The sequence below is a fragment of the Rutilus rutilus genome (genome assembly GCF_951802725.1).
Source record: "Rutilus rutilus genome assembly, chromosome: 4".
Taxonomy (NCBI): domain Eukaryota; kingdom Metazoa; phylum Chordata; class Actinopteri; order Cypriniformes; family Leuciscidae; genus Rutilus; species Rutilus rutilus.
This window is the reverse complement of record NC_140212.1, coordinates 4,969,203-4,989,765: the sequence shown is the minus strand read 5'-3', so window position 1 is coordinate 4,989,765 and position 20,563 is coordinate 4,969,203. Positions and strand designations below refer to the sequence as shown.

Here is a 20,563-nt window from a genome sequence, read left to right as displayed (position 1 = left end):
ACTAAGTAACAGTTACTAAGTTACTTAAAGTAACCTTGTAACTTGGACTTTTTTCACTTTTGTTTTAGAAAAGTAACTTAGTTACTTTAAGTAACTAAGTAACTGTTACTTAGTTTAAGTAACTTAGTAACTGTTACTTAGTTACTTTTAAAAGTTACTTAGTTACTTTAAGTAACTTAGTTGTTAAAAGTAACTAGGTTACAAGGTTACTTTAAGTAACTTAGTAACTGTTACTTTGTTACTTTAAGTTACTTAGTTACTTTAAGTTACTTTTAAAAGTAACTTATGTTAAAAGTTACTTAAAGTAACTAAGTAACTTTTAAAAGTAACTTCAAGTAACTAAGTAACAGTTACTAAGTTACTTAAAGTAACCTTGTAACCTAGTTACTTTTAACAACTAAGTTACTTAAAGTAACTAAGTAACTTTTAAAAGTAACTAAGTAACAGTTACTAAGTTACTTAAACTAAGTAACAGTTACTTAGTTACTTAAAGTAACTAAGTTACTTTTCTAAAACAAAAGTGAAAAAAAGTCCAAAAAAGAAAAAAAGCCAAAGTCCAAAAAAGAAAAAAAAGTCCAAGAAGGAAGAAAGGAAGAAAAAAAAAAAAAAAAAGTTTTAAATAATAAAGGTTTTTAATTTATTATATTATTAAACGTAGCAAATCATAAACTACAAAGCAGCATAACCACAGCGACAGGCACTCCGAAACCTCGGGGGGGGGACACACACACACTACCCCCCCCTTTGGTTTTCTGGGTGTGCAGACACCTGACCCGGGCTTGAACCATGGACCTTGGGAAGGTGATACCATGACTCCACCACTGCGCCACCAGCGCCTGCACAGTTTGGCCGGTTCTCCTGGTACGTTTATCTTTTGAAACAGAGTCCGAAATCACAACAGAGTCTAAAACCGCAACAAGTTGGAATAGAACCAGAAACCTTTCGCTTCAGTGACGGTACCGCTACCATTGAGCCACTGAAGACAACACAGGTTTGCCTCTTCTCCTGGTACGTTTGTCTTTTGAAACAGAGTCTGAAATCACAACAGAGTATAAAACCGCAACAAGTTGGAATAGAACCGGAAACGTTTCGCTTCAGTGACGGTACCGCTACCATTTAACCACACAATTAAATCAGTTCTCTGGTATGTTTGTCTTTCGAAATCTGAGTCTGAAATTGTATAAAACCACAACAAGCTGGAATAGAACCGACAACCTCATACTTTAGTAATGGTACCACTACCATTGAACCACTGAAGACAACACGCTTTTGATACTTCTCCTGGTTCATTTATCTTTCGAAACTGAGTCTGAAATTGTATAAAACAACAAGTTGAAACAGAACCGGTAACCTTTTATCTTAGTGACGGAACTGCTACCACTGAACCACCAAAGACGACTCAATTCCGACAGTTCTCCTGGTGCACTTATCTTTCAAAATAAAATGAGTCTATAATAAAAAGTATGTGTCGTCATGACATTATAGTAGATGTATAGGAATCGTAACAATGTTTTAGGAGTTCAAATATGGAGTGATTAGTCACATGACAATTAGGACTCTGGTGATTGGCTCAAAACAATGTTGTGGAACCATGTGACCATGAAGCAAAGATGGCAGAAACCAGGCCATGCGCTTCCAAAGCAACATGTAGAACTTGAGCGATTACCTCTGAGATGAATGTGAATGCTGAGTTTGTGTTTGCTAAAGATATCAGAACTTATTGGATTCTTGATTTTGATTCAAAACTCCTAAGCAGACAAAACAAGCTCAGTCCAAACAAGTGTTAGCTGTGACTTCTTCCTCTAAACTCAATCAAAAAGACTTGCTGCTGTCCAGCAGATGGTCATAAATCTGGACCTTCTGAACACTAGACATCTTGCAAACAAGGTAATGGCAATATTGTTTTGTGTGTGTATACAGTTGCAATCGAAATTATTCAACCCCCATTGCAAAAAAACTATAAATTTTTCATGAGCATAGATACTCCCTGAAATTCCTTCACGAACCCTTGTTTGGGAAACCCTAACATAATGTAATGGGACACGTTTCCTTTCTCTGTGAGTTTTTCCATCAATATGGTATAAGATTATCTTGTTCAAATCTACCTGTTTTGACAAGTTAGGTCAATAAAAGTAGTTCAGTAGCAGACTAAATATTGTAAGTAATCTTACAACAATTCCAGTAAGAATTCCTTACAACCCAGCACTGGTTGAATTATAACTTCTCAAATGCTTGTCTACACCACAGAGCCACAGCATCATGTGAGCGTTTAAGATGAGTCCCTCAGCAGTCCTAGTTTGCTTAGTGCATTATGCCTGGCCTCATCTGTGGTTCCTCTCCCAGAAAACTGGACCGTTATTCCCTGAGCACGGAAGGATGGCTTTGGCAAGGATTTGGGGCGTATCTCCAGGGACTGTGACCCGGTGGGACTTGGGGTCTCAGTGGGCGGATGAACGTTGGATCTGCTCACAGGTACTTCTGAGAGCGACGCTTTCCTCTTGGGTAAGTCTTCCTTTGCAATCCTGTTCGAACTCGAGTTGTCCTCTTTCACCACGAAGAAGGTTCTGGATCGGGCTCTGTGGATTGGTTCAGGTATACTCACGATTCTTGATCTGCCGCCAAAGTTGTTGAGATGACTCTCCGAAGCCTCTGTTTTGGGTAACGAACTTGAGACATACTCAGTCCTAAAGGACATTGAGGAGTTCAATGTTATGCTCTTGCCACCATAGCAGTTAAAATCAATATGCGTGACTTCGACACTCGTCAAAATTGGTGCAGGGCTTGATTTGGTTTGGCAGTGGTCTGTGGTGTCTGAAGCGCGGGCGTCAGGACTAGCGTTTGCTGGTAAGCTAGTTTTGAATGTGGTGGTTTTCGCACTTTCGGCCTCCCTCGGAGAAGTGTGCATGATGGATTGCGATCGCCTGGTTTGGCAGTGGTCTGTGGTGTCCGAAGCACTAGCGTTTGCGTTAGCTTTTGCGTTTACGCTCCACAACACATTACCGATTCTGTAGAGTCACGGCATAAACAAAGACGTCATTACACACAGTATATCTAAAAAAAAAAAAAAGAGAAAAAATCAGAATTTATAAATAGTCTAAAATGAAATCTTTTATAAATCAGTAATGCTGTATCAATCGTCTCGTTTTAGTTCTGATGATACTATTAATTCAATTACTGTCTTCCAGGCCACAGAATGAAGAAAACACTGAACTGAACTAAAACTAACACCTCATTCAAAGAATGCCAGACTTACAAAACATCAGAGCAAGATTACAGAAATTATACACAATGAAAACCATGAGCAAAGCGTCTAAACACTGCTCTTGACTTCATTGTTTCATGCCTGTAGTATTATGACATTTTGAATTAAAATACCATTTTAAAGGCTGTGTTTTACTCTCATATCCCAGTCATAACAGGAAGAAGAAAAGCATGAAGCAACAGGAGAACATCAGAGCTTCACACAACTCCTGCTGACTCTCACATCAATCCAGAAAACACTGCAATATCAACTGAGACCTTCTTATTACACTTTATAGTGTGACTATCAGAGGGCGATTCATTCAGAGACTAAAAAGGTAACGCTACAACTAGCGATTGATTTGCTATGTAGTTCGTGCAGGTCATTTGACAAGAGAAATTGACTTTATACGAAAAGTTACCCACATTTTATCCGTCTGTCTGTCGGTTTTATTTGCAGTTGAGCCGGAATATGCGCTGTTAAAGTGACATTAAGAGCTGTCATCTTCTCATCTGCAGGATCTGCATGTGTTGTTATGATTGTCATCAAGCATCATGACTGAAGGAGAAACCCGCTTCTGCCGCCTAGTGGAGCGGATGAAGAACTGCACTTTACTCTCGTCAGATTATAGTGGCGAGATCACATCTGAGACTTTGGATCATGAAGCAGCAACAGAAACATGTTTAAATCCCACAGATACAGATCATCTTTTACAAAGCCTGAGCCTAAGTTACTTCATACACATGCATTAGATACAAGCTCTGTGGTGCAGAAAATAATTTCTGGAAGGAGGAAATAACGAGGATGTCTGGTCTTTCATGTTCATGAACGTTTTTAACAGAAGGACAAAGAGGATAGAAGAAAAGATTTGCAGCGGTGTAGTTCACACAAAGCACCACAGGAGGGCGGAATAATTTTATGTTCATTAAACTTTAAACTCGATTTGCAACGGTGTAATTCACAAAAATCACCACAGGAGGGCGAGCTCTTTAAGTTCATTAGTAACATTTCTATACTGTAAGAGAAGGTCTGGGGCCTATACCATGAAGCCGGTTTAGGTGGCTAGCCAGCTATGTTTCAGTTTAGTTTGCACCAACCCTGGGTTTTAGGCACCATGAAAGTGGTTTGGCTTTTAGCAGAGTTCATCGCCATAGTAACTTACACTCTAACCTGGTCCGGGCGGGGCAGGTTATGTTCCAGGTAAGAGATCTTAAACCGAAATTGGACCAATCAGCTGTGAGCAAAGTGACATATGTCTGATGCGATGAAGTCACTCCACCTGCTCCTACTACAAATTAAAGGTCACTACAGCAAATGATTTTTAAAGAGAAAATCATCTGGCTTTTAGTAACATAATAATCTTGTATGATTTAGATATTATTTATGTAACTATTAATCGATCACACATGTACAATTTTAGTTTATTTATTTTTACGCACAGTTTAAAGGAATAAATATATAAAGGTAATATAAATACACTTTAGAATCAAAAGATTAAGCTATAAAATGATTACATGTGAGCTTAAAAGATAAACTAACTTCACAATTTTTACTTGCATTGATATAGCAAGACTTTTTATTTTAGTTGTCCTCTTTCAAAGACAGCTATTTTCTTCTTGCTGTGTAAATTTGTTTAAATTCTTAATATTCTTTTAAAATCTCGTAATATTCAGCAGAGGACAGATGTGAATCGCGCTACTTCTCTCGCGAGAAATTAACCGCGGTTTCTCTCTTTCTCAGCATGTGATTGGCACAGCTGATGATGACACAAACTGACTATTAAGTTAACAAACATAAATCCAGTAGATTCTTACCTACAGTAAGACTACAACAACAGACACAAAAACCACCATTCCTTTTTATTCTACTTTATAATATGAATATCTGGTGGCGATCCATTCAAAGATTTAATATTCTGAAGGTCTGAGGGAGTTCAGCAATAGAGCAGAATGTAAACAAAGACTAAATTACCTGACAGAGCTACTCATTTTATTGAGGAAATTCTCTTTGTGCAAAGTTACTTACCGGTGAATAGCGTGACACTTGATTCACGCATTTTATCGGGCTGTATTATTGGTTTATTTGTTGAAATATTCCCAGTTGTTTGATATTAATAGCTGTCATCTGCACGTGTTGTAGCGAATGTCATCAAGTGTCAATGTTGTCAAGGATCTAAATGAGTCGCTCTGACAGTGAAACCCGCTCACGCCGCCCAGTGGAGCGGATGAAGAACTGCGCTTCAGTTTCTGTCATTCTATCAGCACTGTAGAGCCAAACTGGTGTTCTGGGTAAGTGAACTTTCGGTCTGGGTGAGAGGACTGAAATGTAATTTTCATATATGTGGAAACTGATGTATGATTTTGTCAGGATCTGAGTCAGGATCAGCTCTCCTCTGATGGGGTAAGAAAGACAGATCAAATGTTTTGCTGAAAGTCGCACTCCTCAAGAGTAAACACACACAACACACGTGACGAAATATCTGATTCTTTTAGTTTGTCTATTTGTCAATAGTTTTGATTTAAATTCATTCAAATGATACAACGACTAAACATTTAATGGTGTTTAAAGGCAGTTTTGTTTTACTGACAAGGCAAACAGGCACTCGCATTTCAAAGTTTCAGATCAGTGTTTCAGCGCCGCCTTGTGGACAATAAGCGTATCTGCATGATCCGCAGCAGTATGAAAACATAAACATGTATTTATTAAATCTAATTTATGATACTGAAAAAAAAACAAAAAAACAACGTAGCCATTAGACTATGCTAAATATTGAATCACTCTGAACGCCCTCCTCTGGGTAACTGCGTGAACAACACATTTGCAACTTATTTTTTACAACTAAAACTCGATCCACTGGCAAACCTTGCATTAGATTATCTTGAAGCTCCAAAACCTGATTATATATTCTAATATGTTCTCTGACACACTACAGCTGCTAGCTTGGCCAATCCTAGCTTGGACCTTTGACGTAGCTACCTCTATAATTTGTGTTTTCTATTATCAGGTCACCTGACAAAAATAATCCTCATTGTAGTCTTATTACTTATATTGGTTTAATAGTAAGGTCACTATTTAGTTTAAATTGGTTTATTACAAGAACATAATGGCTCTGCAACTTTTCTCTCTGGACTGCTTGCGATTCACATCAATTTATTATATGGGGTTTAATAATTTTCCAGGTTTTCCTTAATGTCAAATGAAACATTTCCTTTACAAATTGGAAATGTATAACTTAAAAAACAGTCACCAGGATGCTTTGTAGACAATTGACTCTTTTAATATTGCAGGGATAAAGTGACATTAAATTTAGTGATAAATACTTGTGTCCAAGACAAAAAACAAAAACAAGCATGACATCTGAAAAATATGTCACTTCACTGTCTCTAAAAGTGCAGTCAAACAGAACAGTGGCTTTATAATGACTACAACTGCATAATGTGAAGAAGGTGGCAAAGTCTTCTGGATCTCTGGGGTGTTTTGATTCGCTGCACGTTTACCTCAGCCTGCCGCCAACCTTGGCCTTGCCACGACCTTTGGCACTGCAGAGAGAAACATAATTATCAAACCATTTTATTTGGCTGCATATCAATAAGCATATGAGATGATTACTGATCCTTTCATCAATCCACTGATCTACTAAACCACTGCACTATGAGAACATAACGTTATGCTACTCAGTGTGCTATGGAAATTATTTAAATGATTTTAGCGCAGTTTATTTCTAATCAGAATGCTAATGCATTTCAGTTTTCAAATTTCTCTATTACAGACCTGACCTCAGATCATAGACTGTTTATCTGAGCATAGCCTAATTAATATTCATGAGCTAAGGCTTTACCGTGTTGTGACAACACAACAACCCCAGTCCATAAAGTCAACATGGAATATTCACAAACTACTTTACTTCTACATTATCTACAACATAATATGAATATATTACCTATTTCAGAGTAAAAAAAAAAAAAAAAAGATATTTAGCAAGAAAAAAAAAAGTAAGGTGAGCATTTAATTTGCAAAATTAATATTCATGAGCTAATTTTAAACCTTAAAGTTGGCATGAAACAGAAGTTGTGTTGGTCTTTTGTGAGGGAACGAATTACAATCCCATGAAGCATTGCGAACACCATAATTGAATTAAAAACGATTTAAAAATGTTGATTATATATAAAAACAATATAATTTAAGTTCATTGGAAAATATGCGTATATATTCAAACATTAAATTATTTTGAGAGTGGGAGTGGGGGGATCTTTAGGGGCGTGTTGCTTATTTCGACTCTGATTGGTGTAATTTTTGGTACAGCATCATGGGTAATGTAGTTTTTCACCAGAAATCCCTCTGTTAAACGGTTATGAAAAATAAGCTGAAATAATGCGGCTGACAGCTTCAGCAGAAGCAAATACCATCGATTAACAACATCGTAGCTCACAGTAGGTCTGTCTTTAAAGGTTTATGAGTTAACATTTGAAATAATTTTCCCAATGGAGAAGATGAATGGAGTTTTTACTTCCGAAACCCAATTATTGCACTCTACGCTCAGTTTTGATTTCATGGTGACTTTAATTGTGTTGTGACAACACAACAAACCCCAAACCAAAAATGATTCCTGTCCCCACAACCTCATGCTTTCCAATAGAGTTTATGTATTAACTTAACCAAAATTCAGCACTTCATTAATTCAGTGACATTGCAATGGCTAAACTGAGCTTGATTTTGACAACAAACAGTTGATGAAAACTGAGACGATACTTTGAATGGAAATGAAACTGCTTCTGGACCGGTTCACACAGAAAGCATTTTAGCTGTTGAATGCGCAAGGTCTAGAGGTGTGTTTTAAAAAAAAAAAAAAATAAATAAATAAATAATATATATATATAGCGCCATGTTTTAAGAATGCCGTCTAAAGCCTGGAACACACCAAGCCGACTACCGGGCCGTTTTTGTGCATCGGCCGACTAAGTGTGTTCTTTCAGAAAAAACTGAAGCTTCCCCGGGCGCCGCCATTGATTAGCAGACCTGCTGTTAGCATTCCACTGACTCCCATTCATTTTGGCGTCACTTTGACAGCGAATAACTTTACATCTGAGGCGTTTAAAGACTCCATTTGTCCATTATTTATTTCTAAAGAAACACGAAAATGTATAAAAGGCTGCATTACCTTGTATCTTACGTTATGGCCCCGTAGAAGCAGTTTTTGTAAAAATAGGCTAACGATTGCGTCATAACCACGTGACTCTCTGCGCTCAGCCATCAGGAAGTGAGTGCTTCTAATTAACGTCACTTTTCTCCGTTGAATCCAATGGGGTCGCTGTGTCCATTTCTTTGACCGTCTATGCTTTTTTTCGGGGCGATTCGACATGTTGAATCGGCGTCGGGCCGTCGGTGAGAGAGAGAGAACTCTGATTGGCTGTTCAGCTTAGTGAACGAGTCAGTGCATGAGAATAATAGCAAAACAGCGAGCAAAAAAGTCAAAACGGTACAGATAGAAGCGCTGTTCTAATGTTACGTCATCTTACCTGAGGGTTCCTTGGCGAATATTTCAACATTAACACGAGAGGAGTGGAATAAAGAAAGTGTTTAGCAGGATTGATATTCAAAACGGTAAGCACGGTACCAGAGCCCGTCTACGCTACGGAGAGCCTGTCCACTCCCTATTAAGCCCTATTGTACCGAATTTTGGTTGTAGTACCACCAGAGTTCCACTGGGGGCGCTCGCCATGAGTGCAAAATGAATGGGAGTCAATGGGGCTAGACGGCTAAATTAGTCTCTTTCACCCGATTGCCGTTGAGAAATCTCAGATGTGATTGTAGATTTTGCAAGTTCAACATGGGTTTTAGGTCGAAAGTTGAATGAATGAGTACTTATGTCGTTTTGATTTCTTACAGGTTGAGTTGTTGTTGCCCATAACACGCTAGCATTCTGCTAATGACGTCAGCATTCTGACGTCATTGACATTTTGAAAGACTTTTTTAAAGCAAATAAGTGACTCTAAAAAAATCTAACACCCAGCAATGTGTAATTTCTTTGCATCTCCTTTCGAATACAACATTCAAATTACTAGACAAAAAATTATATCCTGAGAAAAGTGGATTTTGAGGGGTATACCGCCATTGACCTCCATTCATTCTGCACTCGTCCTGTGAGCGCCCTCATATGGAATCAGAGTGGAACTGCAACCAGTTCAGAAGCCGGAAGTGTAGTGAGAGTGAAACTTCTCGCCATATTAGACATTCTCTGACGGTACTGCTTTATTTACGGTTTGTGTATCTGCAACGTTGGTTTCCATTTTATGGAATATATCTTCAGAAATAGACAGTTGTCTTATTCACACGCAGGCACAGAACGCGCATTCTAGCTAGCAGTCGGCTGTGGTTCTCTCGGCGTGTTCAAGTGCGGCTTTTTACCCCAACGCGAGGCGACAACACAGTCGGCTTTAGACGAGTAAAAAAAGACGACAAGACGCTGCAAAAGACCTGGAGAGCAACGGTTAAAGACGTCCATCTAGCACGTGTTTACATTGAAAAGAAAAAAAAAACAATGGAAAAGTAACACAGTGGAACAGAAAAAAGCGATCGGTGTGAAAGGCCCCTTACAGGTGACAAATAAAATAAAATAAAATAAAATAAAATAAAAAGACAGTTAAGAGAATAGCAGTTTGCAAAATTAGAAGAGACGCACTTCATACACATGCAAGGAAAAAGTGCCACTCAGTCGCATGCAGTCCATGTTGCAGTCTTGTTTTATCCTAATGTGTTTCTTACCCTCTCGTTCAGCCTACAGATTCCGTCTCCAGAGGCAAAAATATTCATTTTAAACTTACCGTTTCGTTGGAGTCTCTCTCATTTATGTCCAATCAATATTTAATGTCTTCCCTATGTCAACGTTTAGGGTGAATTCAGGTTGATTGGGACACTTTTACCCAGTCATCTCAATGGCAAAAAGTGTCCCAATCTACCTGAATTCACAATAATTCCTATTTATCTGCATATACGAGTGTATTTATGGACAAATTCATGTATTGTATGTGTTGGCATGGACAGTGAAGTACGAACGGAAGGAGCCACTTAAACTGGTCGTATTAGGATTGAGTGTAAAGATCCTAAACATTTCCCCGTTTGACGTTGGGATTGAGCTGAACCACATGCTCCGAGCTCGCACCTGTCAAGATCGTACGGTTTCATCGGGCCTGGGATCTGAAAGGAGCGGGATCTGTTGAGCAGACCAAACCCCAAACTGCTTTGTCTTGGTCAGCTTAAAGAGCTGGTTTACCCAAAAATGAAAGTTCTCTCATCATTTACTCACCCTCATGCCATCCGCGACGTACATGACTTTCTTTCTTCCTTCCGATAAACACAAACAAAGATTTTTGGGAAAATAATCAATGTATTCTGAAGCTAAATGTAGAAAAACACTCATGTTATAAACTCTTTTAACTGTAAACCATTGCTTCCGGCCAACTGTCCAAGGCGCGTTCACAAGTTCAGATTGACATAACTGGAAGTGCCTTGTGAAGTTTGTCCAGAAAGTAGGGCTGCACAATATACCGAAATTATCGAAATATCGCAAATGTATATATCACGATATGTATATCGCAATGGCTTGCAATAACTGGGGTCATGAACAAAAGACAAAGAGAAAATCACTCACTGCTCTTAGCTGAATAACTTTTGTCGCTTTAATAAGAATCAGTATATATTTAATTCATACAATGAAAACTAAGCAGTGTTTTATTTTTACATTTAGTTATTCAGTTTCCTAATGTAGGATAACCTGAAACCCCATGGTTTACACAACTTCTTATGTTTTAGTAAAACACTGCTGTTCACTTTCAGAAGTTGTAGGGATGTTTTCTTGTCACAAAAAGAATGTGAAACACGTATGCAGGTTATATAATAGGTTATTTTACACACTTTAAGCATTATTATATTGCATTATTTAATGAGTTATCGCATATCGCACTTTTCTTCAATATCGTGCAGCCCTACCAGAAAGTAACACTGAAGTAACGTCACTTCTTTACAACGCACTTACGTCGCCTGTCACAACATCCCTCTTGTGAACGCTTGTATGACAGCAGATCAGAGGAAATGATTTATAGTTAAAAAGGTTAAATATGAGTATTTTTCTTACATCTATTGTTTGGCTTCAGAAGACATTGGTTCATCCCCTGTGGTCGTATGGATTACGCTGTGTGTGGTTTTTCCACGCATCAAACAAGCGGCACCCATTCAATGGCATTACATGGACTCACAGAGGTGGCTTATTTTCCTTTTTGTTATCTGAAGAAAGGAAGTCATAGGGTGAATGATATGAGAATTAGATTTTTCAGGTAAACTATCCCTTTAACAGCATCACTTCCTCTGCTTCCTTCCTCTGAGCCAGACCTCACTGAAACCAGGGGAAAGTGACCAGTGTGGCTCGGGGTACTTACCTCTGGTGATCTTTGACTCTAGCCAGTAGCTGAGTGATCTGTAAGGAACACATACGGAAGCCTTGCTAAGCACAAAAGACAATATCAACAGGACCAGCTGATCGGGGGAAAACCTGTGGATTCGTAGCCTGATTGCAGCCACAATCACGTCACCTGACTTCACCGACCGACCGACCGACCGAGAGCCCAGACCCGACACAAATCTGACCCACAACAGTTACTGACAGCAGGCTACACAACAGTGAGGTGGCCGCCCTCACAGCCAGTTACTTACAACTTCTGTTGTTCATTGATTCGGGTCTGGAGAACATTCATCTGGAAGCAAGTCACAGTTTAAGACAGGTAGGCCATAGACGCCAGTTTATCACAGCGCCAGTCTTTTACGCCCTGTTTTCATCTGGTATTAAGATTAGTTTTGGGCGATCGGCTCACAAGTAGAAGAGAAAGACACATTCCCGTTCACACCTGGTGTTTTAATCTGTCTCTTTTGTCCACTTTCAACCACTTTTGTCCTGATTTCGCCGAGGGCAGGGTCTATGGGCTGGTAAATGTAGGTTTTTTTTTTCAGATTTTTCGATCTAATGGATGAAATAAGCTCACGCAATTTACATGAGTGTGAAAGGAGGCGACGGAAAAACATACGGAGATCATCAGCTTTCGTTTCTGCTCTGACAGCCACAAGAGTGAGTGTGTGTTAGAAATCAGGAATGCAGAGAAAACATTGTGCTTGGTAAGTTTTCGTCCTCAAACCAAACTTTTACCAAAGTTTAAATCCCGTCTGGCTAGAGCGCTTCCCATAATGTTTATACATTAGGTCAGTAGACGAAGAGTAGACGGTCTATTGTGGCTGTTTGAACACATTTGACCACATGAGCGTTTACACTACGAAAGCAATCCGGTCTAATGGGTTTTTGACTATCTCTGGAAGTGGTCGAAAGTGGACAAGCTTAAAACATTTTAGACTCTGTTTACACCTGTGTAGTGTCATCCGCTTGCAACTGGACTAACAAAAACGCTTCTTAATACCAGGTGTACCAGGCCTTAAAGTCAACAGAAAATAACTATTTTACTTCCGTAATGTGAATATATGACAGATATTTAACAAGAAAAAAGTGTAAGCTGGGACTTGATTTAATTTATTGGGTGATTTCTATATACAAAAAAAAAAAAAAAAAAATTGTAGAAACAATTTTAACTCATTTTAACTTTTAACTTTAACAATTAATTACAAAGAAATGGCTAATAACACATTAAATTAAACATGAAATTGTACTTAAAAGTAGTATTTTCTTGTGAAACGAACTACAGTTATGTATGGAAGCTTGTTTCCGCCACAAAATAAAAAATAAATAAAAGAAAATTGCGACTTTTTATCTCACAATTGCGAGTTTACATCTCGCAATTCTGACTTTTTTCTGACCAATTTCTCAGAATTGCGAGATATAAAGTCAGAATTGCGTGAAATAAAGTTGCAATTGCGTGTTTTAAAGTCAGAATTGCGAGATATAAAGTCAGAATTGCGTGAAATAAAGTCACAATTGCGTGTTATAAAGTCAGAATTCTGACTTTTTTTCTCGCAATTGCGATTTTATATCTCAGAATTCTGACTTTATATCACGCAATTGTGACTTTATATCTCAGAATTCTGACTTTATATCACGCAATTGGGAGATATAAACTATTCTAAGGTAAAAAAAAAAAGTCCGTCTTTTTTTTCCCCTTAGAATTGGACTTATCTCTTATATATCACAATTCTGAGAAAAGATGTCAGAATTGCGAGATATAAACTCGCAATTATGTGTTATAAAGTCAGAATTGCGTGATATAAAGTCGCAATTGCGAGAAAAAAAGTCAGAATTCTGACTTTATAAGACGCAATTGCGACTTTATATCTCGCAATTCTGACTTTATATCTCAGAATTCGGACTTTATATCTCAGAATTCTGACTTTATATCTCAGAATTCTGACTTTATTTCATGCAATTCTGACTTTATATCTCGCAATTCTGAGAAATAAAGTCAGAATTGCGAGATAAAAAGTCGCAATTATCTTTTAAAATGTTTTATTCAGTGGCGGAAACAAGCTTCCATAGTTATGTTTGATTTATTTAAAACTTCGAAAAATCTTCTTTTACAGTGTATGGCAGGGCTTGATGTCATTTTTAAAGGGATGACCAATTGTTAATAACAATTGTAACAATAATAATAATCAGGTTGACTTTAAGTGATTTATGTCGAGTCAAACGTAACAATTTTTACTTATATCTTATAATCTACTTTCTGTAGACTTGTGCTAAAAAGATTTCAACAATAACAGCTGATACCAACATAAATAAAGAGACAGTTTTCTTGAAATTAAGGCAATATGGCAAGATTAAATTGTTATCATGATGTTTGCAACAAAAATGAAATATACAAATCCCAATTGACAGTGTAATCATGCTATACTTTCTATGTTGTTGTGTGAAGTTGATTACGTCAACACTTACGTCATATTTCTGCCTCTTCAGTTTCTCGCCGAGGTCGAACTTCTCGGCCTCCAGCTGCATCATCCACTGCCAGAGCTCGTTGGCCTTCTCTCTGCGAGAACCAATCAGAAGCTTCGTCAGTGGCCGTTTACGCAAACTGTGATGTGATCATGTTCAGCGCTGACTTACTTCAGTTTATCTTCAGACAGGTGATCGATGTTGATTGGCTTCCTCCTATCCGCCAGGATCTTCTTCTTCTTCTCTCTCTCCGTCTGTTTCTTCGCCCCTTTGCGACCCTCGCCCTGCAAGACATAAATGATGGTGTTTGATTCAGTGGGCTCTTATTTTCACATGCATATTATCTTAGGTTTAATACACCTAGGTTCCCCTTTTCCATAAGTTTTTGGATCAAAATGTTTAGTTTCCTAGATATCTCTTAATTCAAACCTTCTGCTGGATTCCTCCGTACTGGTGTGTCATGTTGGTAAGAGCTTTCTTCTTCTTGGCATCTTCATCTTGTTTCTTCCTCTGTTCCTCTAGCTCTCTTCTCTCCTTTTCTTCCTGTTGAGAGAGCCGATGGAAAGAGTTTGACTCATTTCCTCTATTTCTATTCTAGCACTTAGCCTCGTGGAGGTAAACGGCTGCTTCCTATTGGCTGAAGGGAGTGTCACTCACGGCCAGACGGGCTTGTCTCTCCTTCTCCTTGTCTGCACGGACTCTCTGCTGCTCTGCTCTCTCTGTGCGACGCTTCTCCTGCACACAGCACCAGACAGACACAACACTGTCAGTCACAAGTAAAGACATTCTGAAACCCTTCTGGATTATGCAGAACCTACGATTCTGTTGACCAGAGCGATCAGCTCCTCTTCATCTTTCTTCCTCTGGATAAAATGAGCCTCAATCAGAGACTGAAGCTCAGATAAATCCTTCTCCTGACGCTTCCTGTGGATGTCCTATTACACACACAGGTATTGACATCAATTCAATATTCACAACAACATGCGTTAAGTGTGCTTATTTTGCAAATCGTGGATGACCGTTCACCCAGCTAGCAAAATATGTTCTACGAGTTATGAAAACATTATCTGAATGTTCTCTAAACATTACAATTGCAGAATTATACATTCACATAATAAAGTCACATGGTTCTAATATGAAAACGGCATACTATATCATTCCCAATGTGCAGGTTTACAAAATTCAATGTAGTAAGCAAGACACCATAATATTCCATTCCGAATACAGGAAGTGATGTCATTTAAACTTCATATTACTCACATCAAAGTCCACCTTATCTCCTTCAGGAATCTTTGGAGCCGTGATGTTTTGCATGAATCTGTAAAATAAGTGTTACCCATGAGGACTGACGCTGTGCATTCTTCACATATGAGTTTATGCAGATAAACACAGTAAGAAAGATGCCAACATACTTCGGCTTTGGTTTTGTCTCATCTGGGGATAAAATATATATAAAAAAATCATCACTGACTAATAATGTGACACGCAAAGTACTTCACATTGTCGACCTTGGAGGGAATCAACCAAAGCGAATGTGTGATTTTTAGGAGCAGTTACCTGCGGCCTCCTCCTCTACAGGGGCTTCTGCTGGGTGAACAATGAAAAATGACAAAATTTCACATTTCAGACTAATTGCATTGACACGATTTTAAGTTGTTAGGAAAAAAATCCAGAACAAAATAAATGTTTTGATTTTGTAACAAATGCCCGGCTGAACGTGACGACCCAATGTTCTGACAGTCACAATCATCACACATGCGATTTCAATTAGCTGATATATTGCATCATGACATACGAACCTTACAAATAAACAGCTTTTGTCCTCCAGCCTTCACAATGAGACATCATGCAGTTGTAATCATGGTAAACATTTGATTCAGATCACTATCGATCATCACATTTTGAATCGGTTAACAAGAAAATGAGCTGTCCATCATGAAGACATGATTTTTGGCCAGTAAGATTTACATGTAACTGAACTGATGGCACTGGCCACCCAGTGCTGCTCATTAAGGTTGAACACACTAAACAACCTTGAGACCACGCTATTACAAAATCAGCTGCAAAGTGCCAAAAAATGAGCAACTCAATGTGTTGGAAACTCTTGCTGAATGTTTGGTTCATAATATTTGTATGAATGAATGTAAAGCTGAAGAGCTTTACCTTCTGGTTCAGGTTCTGGCTCCTCTGTTCAGATATGAGATAAGTTATAAGTGGTTAAAGAATGAAATTTTACAGACACTTGTACATTATAAAGTATGAATAACGTCAATATTCGTAACAACTGAAATAATTACCTTCTACTTCCGGAGGCTCTAATATAAGAACAGCAAATCAGTTAGTTTATAAAGACTAGTAGTTTGAGAAATTATAAAAATACCATAACATAACTACTAAGATCTGCCATTCAGGAACAGATATTCTGACTGACAAAAGATAATTTTTTTTGATAAAAGACATGGCAAGAGATTCTCTTAGCAAATGAATTGAACTTGAGTTGCCTGAATGCAGGTCTTGGTTAAAATGGTGAATACTAAAATTAATGAATTTAGTATTTGTATATACGTGTCGATCCAGTGGTTTAAAGATAGCTGACTATTGTAACTATTTAAAAATCATAAAACATTTAAATAATTGTATTAACAATCAAGTGAGGGAATGATTACCTTCCACCTCAGGGGCTGGTTCTAATATAAAAATATAACATGAGATATTAAATATTACCTTGCATTGGTGATGGCAAATGTACAGAAAAATCACCACAAAATAAAGGTCAGATCGATGCATTACCTTCCTCTGATGGAGGCGCCACTATTGAAGAGAAACGATTATTATGGAAAGGCTACAGTAATGAGTGTAATGCAATGCGTTTTCAATATCATGCATTTGTATGAAGATTGTTTTCAATTATATGAAAAGGTGAATTTACTGTTGAAGTGCAATATATCACTAAAACAATAAAAAAAAGTGAATGAACAATTAAATAATGGGTGCACAAATTAATTAATGAAAATTTTACCTTCCACTTCAAGAGGGGGAGTGATAGAACAAATGAATGCAAGAAGAAAGGAAGAAATAATTGCACAAATGAGGATGAGTAAATTAATTAATTACCTGTGAGAATAAACTGAATTATCCGCATGCATGTGTGTGAAAGACTCTAGTCCGACTTTGTTTTAAGCCACATGTGTTGTATTAATATTATCTAAATCGAAAATATTTTGAAGTTAATTTTAAAATGTATTCTCATGCAGGAAAAGCAACACAACACACAGTGAATTTTACCTTCCTCTTCGGTTTCCTCCACTACAGTGTGAACATAATAACGATTAGTAGCAAATACATTCAGAAGCATAATATTTGATCAGTCTTTGCATAATCACGATGCTGAATCAAGTTAACAAACAGATCATCTATAACCTTTGTCAGAACATTGAGATCCACCCAACAGCTTGTAAATAGTCCATAGACCACCAATGCAGTAGCCTATCTGATGCAATTTGCATGTGAGCGTGGACCAAATGATGCGTTAAATGAATGTAACATGATTTTTACGTGATCGTTTTAACGACGGCATAAATCATCTCGGGCTCATCGGGAAAACGTGCTTCTACTACACTGTAAAAAAAAAGTTGCTACCTTACATTTTTAAGTACAATTTGGATGTTTAAGTCATTTCAACTTAAATTACATTAAACTGACTTAATCTGTCACGTGAATGTTTCAGATTTTAGTATTTCACTTTTAAAGTGTCATGAAACGAGGTAGGCTACATTTTTCCAATGAGCCATAATACTTGCAGACAACAAGCATTTCATTTTACATTCACGCACCGTTATGGACACAAGCACACAAGAGACGAATGGGGGGGGGGGGGGGGGAATGACATCTGAGACAATGGGAAATGTACATGGGCAGGACATTCACATACTCGACTTGATGCAACAATGTCACCACGCACATTGACCTACTGATATTAGTTGCGGCCTTGAGTAACTCAATTCTCCTGGGCATGTAGCCGAGGACAAAAGCGATTCTTGTGTCTCTAAAGTTTCTAAAATAGCACATGCACACAAGCTGACAGCACGCGAAACTTCCTCTGGACCAGCCTCCATTCCCATAATTAGTGATAGTGCATGAATCTCAAACTGGCTTACCTTCCCTATAACATACGCACAGGGTGAAAAGAGAAGAAGAAAAGAAAAAGGAAAAACATTTGACTTTAAGTTGGGTAATGAATCAAAAAGATGCACATGAAATTAAGGAAGATATGAAAAATGTACGTCGTGTTAGTAATAGTATTCACTATTTATGTGAATACATAAAAGTAATGACGTTATACGTACTGCACTTCCTCCTCCACCACTTCCTCTGTGTCAGCCATGACTAAGTGATTCCTGATGGAGTAAATAAGTTTAAGTTATGCATGTCAAATGAGTTCAATTAATTTCCACTTCTTTTACTAGAACAGTCTTGACATGGTCTACAAATCATCTTTAAAATTATTCTACAAGTGACCCTGAGACAAAACGTTATGTTCAACGTTGCCGGACCAAGCACGGTAGTTATATTAACCACCGTGCTTAACAAGCGTTGAAAAAGCTGTCCTGAAAACGTGTGTGTGTGTGTCCACCAGGAAATAAATCACTGCGCAATAAACATGTGATGAATGAGTGAGGGTGGCTATTTCTGCCAGTAATAAACTATGAGGTTTGCAGCAGGTGCTCCACACTTTTCCAGACAATGAATTGGCTGGTCTCATCAAGGGCTGCCGCTCATTCTCCGTGTAAATCAAGAGTGCGTGTGTCCTTGTCATCTATTTTTAAAGCACATTGTTTGTGCAGGACATTATTCCACAGCACCTCCTGCCATTAAAGACGCATCTAGTGTTTTAATGCAACTCGTTATGATTGCAGTATGTGCACTGGCCCAAAAGGGTATATGAAATATCAAAGCGCACTCTTACAAATAAAGGTTCTTTATTAGCATCAATGGCTCCGTGAAGAACCTTTAATTTCCATTCAAACAAAAGTTTATTGATGAAGTCGGAAAAAGGTTCTTTAGATTATTAACATGTTCTCACTGAAAAATGGTTCTTCGTTGCTGCGAAAACCTACTTTTTGATTATACGGTTGATTGTTTTAAATGTAAAATAACACAAGCACACTTTTCAAGCAAAACACATCACAAAATAAAGTTTGTTGAGGTTTTAAATCAAACAAAATGAACAGATACACTTAAACTTTTAAATGATTTTAATGATGTAGCCCTGTTAATTAAAGGCTTTTTACATTTCACCACACGAGTGCCTTGGAGTATTTCGAGTATTATGTTAAAAATTGAGACATAAATTGGAGCATGTTGATAATTAATGTCATGAATAACACCTGTGGGAACTTGAGGAGAACTGACTTCATACACCCACAAAAAAAATGACCAACTGATTGAAAACTGTTGCAAAAAAATTTAGTTATGCTTTGGCAACATTTAACACCACTTGGTTTGATTTTTGCTTATATTGCAATGAAATCCGTGCATATTAAAGTAACCAAATATTACTGTAGCTCCTGAAAGTTCAGAGGTCTGTAGGTTATCCAACTGTAGTCATTTCTTATTTTCACTCAGCATCTGTTGGGGGTCTTCAGACTATCATATCTGAGGGTCCTCAAACTAATGGCTCTTCACAGAGTTCATCTCGGATAAAGGTTTATCTTACATCAAGTCCTTGTGATAATGAGAGTGTGACGGAAGCAGCCAGAGGAGCTTCTCTGACCAAATCCACCAAGTATTTGCAGCAGATTAACTGCCTCACTTTGGAGTTACGTGCATTTTACGTTAATAAGCGAGGGCCAGTCGTACTCCTCCTGAAAGGCTGGAATATCACAGGCTGACGGTGGCAGGAATGTTGCCATTGATAGTCTGTATTAAGCGGCATTAAGAGAAAAACCCAAAGCACGCAAACCACCAGTCCCTCTGGCGAACAAGACAAGCATTGCATTGATGATTGAGGAATGAAGAGGGTGATCCTCAGGCCTGAGTTCACACATTATGAGCAACTTTGCAGAATCAATTTAATCCGGTAGGCATGCAATTGTTTGAGTAGATTTCATGTTACAAATTAACTAATGTCATTTGGATCCGATAACAAAATCTGAAGCCTCTTACCTGAGATCCCACCAAGAAGAGAGAGAGATGGAGAGATCTTATCTCGATGGTCCGGGCAGCAGACAGTTTCAAACTAACCCAAAGCTCACCTAATACAGACCTGCCAGATCATGTGACCACACTGCTTTGCTCTGATTGGCTGCTGGAACTTAGCCTATTGTTAGAGGTAGTGGAGCATGACAGATATATGGCTTTAGCATAGCAGTCTGGTGGAGAATTGAGAAGCACACAATCACAGG

The 20,563-nt window shown here is 38.1% G+C and overlaps 1 protein-coding gene and 1 long non-coding RNA gene across 5 annotated transcripts; one reads left to right on the top strand and one right to left on the bottom strand.

Annotated features, from left to right (window-relative positions):
* Window positions 1-1,601: 1,601 nt before the first annotated feature.
* On the top strand, window positions 1,602-4,188 carry LOC311290082. Its single transcript, XR_014627307.1, has 4 exons — window positions 1,602-1,887; window positions 2,344-2,502; window positions 3,411-3,578; window positions 3,760-4,188. It is a non-coding gene; the product is annotated as an uncharacterized lncRNA (long non-coding RNA).
* A 2,541-nt stretch (window positions 4,189-6,729) lies between these two features.
* tnnt2e (troponin T2e, cardiac) lies at window positions 6,730-17,595 on the bottom strand. 4 transcript variants are annotated; one of them, XM_084406646.1, is made up of 15 exons: window positions 17,445-17,595; window positions 16,950-16,970; window positions 16,826-16,846; window positions 16,457-16,474; window positions 16,323-16,346; window positions 15,717-15,746; window positions 15,572-15,593; window positions 15,420-15,477; window positions 14,978-15,094; window positions 14,817-14,894; window positions 14,589-14,702; window positions 14,331-14,443; window positions 14,163-14,253; window positions 11,674-11,711; window positions 6,730-6,780 (listed from the first exon to the last, which is right to left on the bottom strand). In XM_084406646.1, the coding sequence occupies exons 1-15, from the start codon at window positions 17,512-17,514 to the stop codon at window positions 6,735-6,737; spliced, it is 861 nt and encodes a 286-aa protein (XP_084262772.1). In that variant the 5' UTR covers window positions 17,515-17,595; the 3' UTR covers window positions 6,730-6,734. The 4 variants fall into 4 exon arrangements, with proteins under 4 accessions (XP_084262772.1, XP_084262773.1, XP_084262770.1 ...); XM_084406647.1 differs by having other exon boundaries at window positions 15,717-15,743; XM_084406644.1 differs by lacking the exon at window positions 11,674-11,711 and adding an exon at window positions 11,948-11,988 and having other exon boundaries at window positions 17,445-17,594.
* Window positions 17,596-20,563: the final 2,968 nt, after the last annotated feature.

What these genes read in the sequence shown, in the direction of transcription:
- tnnt2e (XM_084406644.1), bottom strand. Translation starts at nt 17,514, where the DNA reads ATGCTTCTGAATGTATTTGCTACTAATCGTTATTATGTTCACACTGTA. An exon ending in TCGCTCTGGTCAACAGAATC is followed by an intron (nt 14,895 to 14,977) that starts GTAGGTTCTGCA and finishes TGCTGTGTGCAG; the next exon opens with GAGAAGCGTCGCACAGAGAG. An exon ending in ACGGAGGAATCCAGCAGAAG is followed by an intron (nt 14,444 to 14,588) that starts GTTTGAATTAAG and finishes TATGTCTTGCAG; the next exon opens with GGCGAGGGTCGCAAAGGGGC.